This window comes from Haplochromis burtoni, unplaced genomic scaffold (assembly GCF_018398535.1).
Source record: "Haplochromis burtoni strain Fernald_Lab_line unplaced genomic scaffold, NCSU_Asbu1 Contig_542, whole genome shotgun sequence".
NCBI lineage: Eukaryota > Metazoa > Chordata > Actinopteri > Cichliformes > Cichlidae > Haplochromis > Haplochromis burtoni.
This window is the reverse complement of record NW_024582903.1, coordinates 316,971-325,931: the sequence shown is the minus strand read 5'-3', so window position 1 is coordinate 325,931 and position 8,961 is coordinate 316,971. Positions and strand designations below refer to the sequence as shown.

Below are 8,961 nucleotides of genomic sequence, written 5' to 3'. Positions count from 1 at the left end.
TCCCGAGGCTTAGCATGAGTCGGCTGCAGCAGCGAGGACAGGAGCAGGAAGCTGGAAACAGGCAGAGGAGGAGACGTCAGGTGACTTTGTACAGCTCAGTGATTGGGTGATGACGATGTGGAGAGAAAGCAGAGGTTCAGGGACGGTGGGGGAGGGGCAAGAAACACTGCTATCTCTGTTTGTGCTCACAGAGGTCCATTGTGTGCGATGGCGTGATGTCACTTCCTGTTTGTGATGCCCGTTTGCCGACAGCGGCTGTACAGACTGAGGCTGAGCAGCTCCACGCCATCAACTGTTGTGATTGGTCGGTGAGCCGACGTGGAGCGCCCTCTGCAGGAACGACTTAGCACACAATTACAATAAAATACAAAATAATGCTGCGCTGCTCATCTGTAATCTGCAGGCTTCCCAACGCCAGCCAATCACAAGAAAGTTGTCTTACAGGGGGAGGAGCCCAGAATACTTGTAACAGTTCTATATGTTCAAAGCCGCAGCCCAACCCGGGCTGTGTTTCTGTCTGTGTGGACTCATCCCACAGTGTCAAAGTCCAGTCGGCAGCTGGGGGACCCGCGCTCCGTGCTCGCTCTTCCTGTTCGTCGGGTTAACGTGACCACTGACGGCTGATTCTTAATTCTTCGTAATGCACCGCGCTGCGAGCTCTCCTGACCAGTGTTGGTCAAGTTACTTGAAAAAAGTAATTAGTAACTAATTACTGATTACATCCCCAAAAAGTAATCCCGTTATTTTACTGATTACTTATTTTCAAAAGTAATTAATTACTTAGTTACTGAGTTACTTTTTAAAAACACGATTTACAACCTGAAGAGGTGATATAGTGATAGATCTTTCAGCCCAATTCTACTTTTTCTATAATCCATCGTACAAAATGTAATCAAATGGAAAAGTCTCTTTTTAAAACTTGTTTTATTAGTTTTAATCTTTTAACTTTATGCATCAAGCAAACATTTAATTATCTGCAACATTCTCTGACTGGAAGAAATTAGTTTAACATTTAAACCTATTTTCTGCACATTCCAGCTCATAAAATAAAATATTTTTTGTGTTTACACTCAGTCTTTCAAATAGATGCAAGTAAAACACAGCAGAACATAAATAAAGTCAAAGACTCAGCGGTCCTGTTGCTCTATTTTCACCTGTAAAGCAGGAGTGGGGCAGGCGGAGGTTTACCCTGGTGCAGGTGTGCCGCGGTCAGTGGAAGAATCCGCGAGTTTCTCTGTGAGTTTCCCATTACGTCGTAGCTACTCGGTGCTTGTTGGAAGTTTAGGGTTTTTTCGCTGTAAAAAGAAGTTTTCTTCCCACGCACAGCGGACACTAATGTTTTTGTCACTTTTTATGGAATCAAACTCAAAGTAAGGTCAGTACTTCCACGCTTTAAACGCCGCACGCTCATACTCTCTCTGCACTTGATATATGATCCACTGTTGATCTGCACACAGCTGTTGTCACGAACGTCGCACTCGCTTACATCACTGTCATGAGACACACTCGCAAAAAACTCACGGTTTTAGTAATGCGGCGTGCTCACGGGAAAGTAACGGTAATCTAATTACCGTTTTTGCAATAGTAATCCCTTACTTTACTCGTTACTTGAAAAAAGTAATCGGATTACAGTAACACGTTACAAGTAACGCGTTACAAGTAACGCGTTACTGCCCATCTCTGCTCCTGACAGGTGTCAGCAGCCCGAGCAAGGAAGTCTGCTCCCAGATATCCCGGCGTCCTGTGATGCTCTCCGTGTGACGGCCGAGCCTGTGCTGCAGGTTCTGTGGTCGCGTCCTGAAACGAGGCTTTGTTGGGACGTGACTAAGCTCTCACACGGAACCCTGATCATTCCCAGAGTGTTCGGACTGAGCCTCGTGTGCTTTTATTCCCAGACATCAGAGTAAAAGTTCAGGAAACTGCAACAGCAGGAGCAAAACTGATCCAGAACAAGTCAGAATGTAGCCACTCATCAGACCCTGCAGCAGTCTGAGCGCGTTTCCCAGCATGCACCACACCTGAGACACAACCTGAGGAGGAGCAGAGTGACAGAGGCACCAACTCTAACACACACACAGTTTGCGTGTGTGCGTACATGCGTGTGTGTGTGTGTGTGTGTGTGTGTGTGTGTGTGTGTGTGTGTGTGCGTGAGCACTGGATACCTGATAAGGGTTTCTTGGTTGGGTCTGTTTCTGTCATTGAGGAAACAGAAGCTTCATTGTAGAGCAGCTGATCAAGAAGTCACAGAGTTATGAGGGCAGCAGCTCTTCAAGCTTCCAGCTGTGTCCTCATGATTTGACATCTTGTTAATTAAAGTTTGAAGTGTGACATCTGAAACTCCTACATCTGGCTGTGGACTGTGAATGCACCGTGATGTATGCACCTGTGTGTTTCAGGTGATCACGCCCTGTCGGCGCCTCATCCTTTGTGCAGACAACAGGAAGGAAATGGAGGATTGGATGACAGCGCTGCGCAGCATCCAGAACAGACAGAATTATGAGGTCAGTCTCGTCCCCGCCATCCCAGTGTACAGAGACTGGTCTCTGTACAGCCTGCTCACTGTGTGTGTGTGTGTGTGTCCCAGTCCACCCAGTATAGCATGGACCACTTCAGTGGGATGCACAACTGGTACGCCTGCTCCCACGCCAGACCCACGTACTGCAATGTGTGCAGGGAGGCTCTGTCAGGGGTCACGTCACACGGCCTCTCCTGTGAAGGTACACAAGTACACACACACACACGGTGCAGAGCAAAGAGCTGTTATTGTGGCTGTCTGTGAGCAGCAGCGTGTTCCTGATCAACAAACTTGGAGCTGAGTGTGCTCCACCCACCTCCACCTGTGTATACGTGGAGGTGGGTGTGAATCAGCATCCTGTGAATCAGCATGCAGGCGGACTGCATCCTTCAGATACAGCTTTCCTTTATTGGCCTGTAACAAAGCTTTTGAGGCTGAATGCTATCAGCAGACAGCTCCAGCTCAGGGGCTGTGCTCTGCAGTTTGTAGATGAGCCGCAGGATAATTTGACCTGTGTGTGTGTGTCTGTGTGTGTGTTTCAGTGTGTAAATTTAAGGCTCACAAACGGTGTGCAGTCAGAGCCACCAACAACTGTAAATGGACAACGCTAGCTTCTATCGGGAAGGACATCATTGAGGACGAGGACGGGGTGAGACACACAGCACAGATGTCCTGTCAATTCTGAGTCGGGGAACGGCTCACCTCTGACCTTTGACCTCTGTGCTCAGGTGTCGATGCCTCATCAGTGGTTGGAGGGAAACCTGCCGGTGTCGGCCAAGTGCACCGTGTGTGATAAAACGTGCGGCAGTGTGCTGCGGCTGCAGGACTGGAGGTGTCTGTGGTGTAAAGCAATGGTGAGACACACACACACACACACACACACACACACACACACACACACACACACACACACACACACGTCAGATGTGTGAACAGGTGAGCTGTCTCCACAGGTGCACTCCAGCTGTAAGGAGCAGCTGTCCTCCAAGTGTCCCCTTGGTCAGTGCAAAGTGTCCGTCATCCCTCCGACGGCACTCAACAGCATCGACTCAGACGGTGAGTGTGCTCCTGTCAGTCTGAGCCCCACGCTGCCCCCCGCAGGGCAAACACACTCACTGCAGATCTGCTCACACAGCCGTCATCCCCACCATCACCATTATAATCACTAACATTACCACCTCACGCTGACGCGACCCTGCAGGTTTCCTTCTTATTTCCCCTGATAACACACACAGTGAACCCTCTGAACATGATCGCACAGTCAGCGTTCTCCTGAATGATGGGTACGGCCGCTCGGACAGTACCGCCACATCTCCGTCTCTGTACCTGCACGTCTGTGCTGGAGCTTCATTAAAATGGCGGGGAAAACGGACATGTCAGAAAACTAAACACAGCTGTCTTCATCCCACAAGAAAGAACATCTCCAGACTGCAATTAAAGATAATAAACAATAAAGATGAGTGTGCTCGGTAAACAGGCAGGTTCATCCATACCATCAACGTGTCTCCTCACAGAGAAACGTTGAGCTCTGTGCCATAAACTTTGAAGACGTCAGAATGCCGACACTTCCCCCACAAAGATGACCTTTGACACCAATACGAACCAATAAAGTTGTGGTCTGACGACCGTTGAAAAAGCTCACCACCCTCACCGGTCACTACAGCAGACCCACTCACTCTGTGCAGGCTGAAATATGACAGCAAAGGGCCTCAGGGTGGGCTCTCGGGTTAAAGCGGCTGTTACAGAGGTTTTAATGTGTGCAGCATCAGAGCCAGCACCGCCCACGTCGGTCTGCAGGAGGTCGACACAAACCAGTGCCCCACTAACCCACGGCAGACCAACAGCTGGTGTGTGTGTGTGTGTGTGTGTGTGCGCAGGTTTCTGGAAGGCGTCGTGTCCTCCGTCCTGCACCAGTCCTCTGTTGGTCTTTGTTAACTCTAAAAGTGGAGACAATCAGGGCGTGAAGTTCCTGCGGCGCTTCAAGCAGCTGCTGAACCCGGCGCAGGTGTTTGACCTGATGAATGGAGGGCCTCACCTGGGGTGACACGCACACAGACGCACACAGACAAAAACACAGTAACACACAGTATGTTTGACATGCAAGTTCACACCTCTGTGTGTGTGTGTGTGGCAGTCTGCGGCTGTTCCAGAAGTTCGATACCTTCAGGATCCTGGTGTGTGGAGGAGATGGCAGCGTTGGCTGGGTGCTGTCTGAGATCGATATGCTCACGCTGCACAAGCAGGTACGAGCTTGCGGGTTAACTCGTGCTCTGCCTCCCGCCATGCTCGCCGCTGACTGTGTGTATCTGTGTTTCAGTGTCAGCTCGGCGTTCTTCCTCTGGGGACCGGGAATGACCTTGCCCGGGTTCTGGGCTGGGGTTCGGCCTGCGACGATGACACCCAGCTCCCTCAAATTCTGGAGAAACTGGAGAGAGCCAGCACCAAGATGCTTGACAGGTGACCAGTTATCTGATGTCACACGAGGATGGGGACGACCTACGGTTCCGGGCTGTAGCTCAGGTAAACCACGCCTTTCTCTCTTCCTGTTGCAGGTGGAGCATCATGGTCTATGAGACTAAGTTTCCACGGCAACACTCTGCATCCACTGTCACCGAGGACTGCAGCGATGACTCTGAGGTGAGACCTCAGCACTGCTCTGATGAAGAATGGGTGTGGCCAATCTCATTGTCCTCTGCATTGGTCGTGTGTGGGTTTCTGTGATTCTTTCCTCTGATGGAACAAACCAAAGCCACTCATTTACAAAGAGTATAACAGTATTCAGAGGCTTAGCATGCTTGGATGAGGCTTTATGAGCAAACTGGCTTTTTCTGGTTTGTGCAGGACCAGCTTTGGCAGGTTTTAATATTAGTTAATCAGATCATCGTCAATAAGACAATAACCAGGGCAGCAGTGATGCCAGTGCTGATCCCTGACTTTAATACTGATCAGTATTAAAGTCAGGGATCAATGTTACCTAGCAACCTAATGATGAGTAAGTGGATATGTTTCCGTGAATGTGGCTGAGCTTGTGCTGAATGTGAGCAGAGGGGCCGATCTGACACTGACAGAAGCCACCATGATTTTATTTTGAAAGTGTCATGCTTGCTGAATCAGATTGGGAACAACGAACACACTCCTCTGACTCAACTGTTTCCATCCTCTAATCCAGGTTCAGCACATTCTCACGTATGAGGACTCAGTGGCTGCTCACCTGTCCAAGATCCTGACCTCTGACAAGCACTCGGTGGTTATCTCCTCGGCCAAGTACGCCCACCCACCTGCGCAGCCATTTGTGTCGTGTCTTAGGTGTAATTGAGTAATGGTGGTGTTTGTGTGGTTCATTGCAGAGTTCTCTGTGAGACGGTGAAGGACTTTGTGGCCCGGGTTGGTAAAGCTTACGAGAAGAACACGGAGAGTTCGGAGGAGTCAGAGGCCATGGCCAAGAAGGTACCACAACTGAAAAGGCACCAGTCTGTGTTTGATGACTCGCGTCTGTGTTTGATGACTCGCGTCTGTGTTTGATGACTCGCGTTTTCTGTCTCAGTGCGGTGTGCTGAAGGAGAAGTTGGACTCGTTGCTGAAGACTCTAAATGAGGAGTCTCAGGCGTCCTCCGTGCTCCCTCCAGCTCCTCCACCAACCATCGCTGAGGAGCAGGAGGAGGTGGAGGGACTTGTGCTGCCTCCTCTTCATCTTCCTCCTCCTCCCCACTTTCTGCCCATTTCCACCTGCTCTTCACGCCCCACCAGTTCCACCTCCTCCTCCTCTGTGGTAGCAGCTGCCATTTTTAAACCTCGAGAACAGCTGATGCTGAGAGCCAACAGTCTGAAGAAGGCCATCCGGCAGATCATTGAGCACACTGAGAAAGGTGAGCCCGTCATGGTCAGGACTCACCTGAACAGGTGTGGTGGTTTCACAGAGGAGCTGTTCAGATACAGCTCAGTAAAGTCAAATCTCCATGAGGCTGTGGATACTCAGCTACAGTCAGTACAGCTGCCCCTTAGCAGGCTGCCACAGGCTGGCCTATCAGAGGAAAGCAGGTGTTTGGGGAGGAGGGCTTTAAAGAGACGAGTGATAACAGGTTTATTTTCGACGATGGATTGGGGGGCTGTATGAGATGCAATTAAAGGGAAAAATTAGATTTTCTGTCCTTCTGAAAAATTTGGGTAAATGCTCATCAGTTCCTTCCACAGATTGAAGCTGGGCTGAGTTACAGAAATGACAAACACACTGATCCAGGATCAGATCTCAATGTCTGCTGCTGCAGAACAGCTTGGCCTCAGGTTTGTTGTTAGACTCTGTCCACAGACAGACCCCAGCTGCGGGACTCAGCTGGGGTCATGCTGGTTCAGATTCAGGAAACCAGGGCAGGAAGCTTGATGAGTTCGGTCACTTTAATTCAATTCAATTCAATTCAATTTTATTTATATAGCGCCAAATCACAACATAAGTCTCCTCAAGGCGCTTCATAGATACAGAGAAAAAAAAACAACAATCATATGATCCCCATGAGCAGCACTTTGGCAACAGTGGGAAGGAAAAACTCCCTTTTAACAGGAAGAAACCTCCGGCAGAACCAGGCTCAGGGAGGGGCGGGGCCATCTGCTGTGATGTTTGACCTTCCCATTGCTCACAATTTGAATTTGTTCACACTGCAGATGAGGAGACTGCTTCTGCACCTAAAAAGAGAGCTTGTTTGGGGACTGAGACAGCGAAAGATGGCACAGTGTGGCGTGAAGAACAGGTGGGGACCTGTCTCCCTTTCACCCCAATAGAAGCGTACGCTGCAGATGGAGAGCCAACGGCTAAGGCCAGGAGAAGTATCTCGAGTCGCCTTCAGAGCTTCCTGTGTTTCATCACTCTTGACATGCTTCATAGCATTCAAGAATGGACTATTCAACATGCACAGCAAACGGAGCATGTTCATTGGTTCATGGACCTCCATGGATACCATGGCAGTGCCAGGATTGTGAGTGATTGCTGAAAATGTTGAAATGTACTCACTCACTTTTTATTATTATTTGTAAATATGTGTACAAATGGTTGGTTTTTTGTACTGTTTTTATCAATAAATCTCAGCAACAAAGGACATACACCCATGTGTGTTGATTTCTCCCTAAGATGGCAAACTGAAACACTCCAAGTTGGTGACTTTTGGAGATTTATTTCCCTGGATGATTGAGAATGCATCAAGATGAAACACAAAAGGAAGTGCACAGCTTTTAGCAGCTCCCCCACGCCCTCAATCACACACCCCCACTCCCCTCCCTCCAGAATTCCCAGGTAACAACCTAATATACATATGAATGACTAGCCAATTTAGCTTCCACTTGGCTGAAGCTAAAGCTTAGCTAAAAGCCTACCAGCCATTTGGCTGCTCTCCGGGTTTTATAGGTAGAAAGGTAGAAGCCTGGCTTTGCAGGTGTAAGTGACTGTTAGAGCCATTATTCGCCATTATTCTAAGACTACACTACACTAAAACAACACATTTAAGGATTATTGGAAATTTAACTCTCAGCTGCTGAGAAATGAGGAGTATTGTAATTCTATTAAAAAATTAATTTTAGATATCCAGAATGATGAAGCCATCAATACACCGATACTCAAATGGGAATATCTTAAATTTAGAATCAGAAAAACCTCAATTGCATTCGGTAAAAAGTTAAACAGACAAAGAAAAGAAGAGGAATCAAATGTAGTAAAAGAACTTATGAATCTGTATGGCAAATTGAATTGGACTGAGGAAGAAAAAGGAAAAATTAATAATTTACAATCTAAATTGGACGAAATGTACCTTTATAGAGCCAAGGCTGCTTATTTGCGATCCAAAGCCAAGTGGATAGAAGAGGGTGAAAAGAACACTGCCTATTTTTGCAATCTAGAAAAACGTAGACAAGAATATAATTCAATATGTAACCTAATAATCAACGGAGAGGAATGTACAGACACTGAAACAGTAACCTTTATAAGTCTTCATACTCAGAACAATGCACCTCCTTCTTTGACAAAATCAGTAATTGGATTCCAGTAATTGATGATAATTTTAGAGAAATTTGTGATGAAGACCTAACTATAGAAGAATTTGATTTTGCTATTAAGAGCATGGCATCTGATCGCTCACCGGGACCAGATGGTATAACAACTAATTTCTATAAGCACTTTTGGGAAGACCTAAAATTACTATTATTCAGTGCGATAAATGAATGTATAAATCAAAAGGAGCTTATGACAACAATGAAACAGGGAGTTATAAAATTAATTCCAAAACCGGGGAAAGATAAGAAAAAACTAAGTAATCTAAGACCTATAACACTTTTTTTTTTTTTGGCCTGTCCCGTTTGGCTCTTTTGCATCAGAATTGTTGTCTAAAGGCAAAGAAAGATACCCAACGGATTTTACTTTACCAAACTGACCATCCCAGCCTTGCCAGTAATGGTCCATTTGATTC

General features: G+C 47.4%; 1 protein-coding gene across 1 annotated transcript; it reads left to right on the top strand.

Moving 5' to 3' along the window:
• Nucleotides 1–2,396: 2,396 nt before the first annotated feature.
• Nucleotides 2,397–7,001, top strand: LOC102292040 (diacylglycerol kinase delta; the record flags this gene model as incomplete). The annotated part of the gene is given in 12 exon segments (XM_014329411.2): nt 2,397–2,501; nt 2,585–2,717; nt 3,058–3,164; nt 3,244–3,369; nt 3,469–3,571; nt 4,393–4,555; nt 4,650–4,758; nt 4,833–4,972; nt 5,068–5,152; nt 5,685–5,779; nt 5,863–5,962; nt 6,060–7,001. Coding segments are annotated over 12 exon segments (1,836 nt in total), but the record flags the coding sequence as incomplete, so codon positions are not given.
• Nucleotides 7,002–8,961: the final 1,960 nt, after the last annotated feature.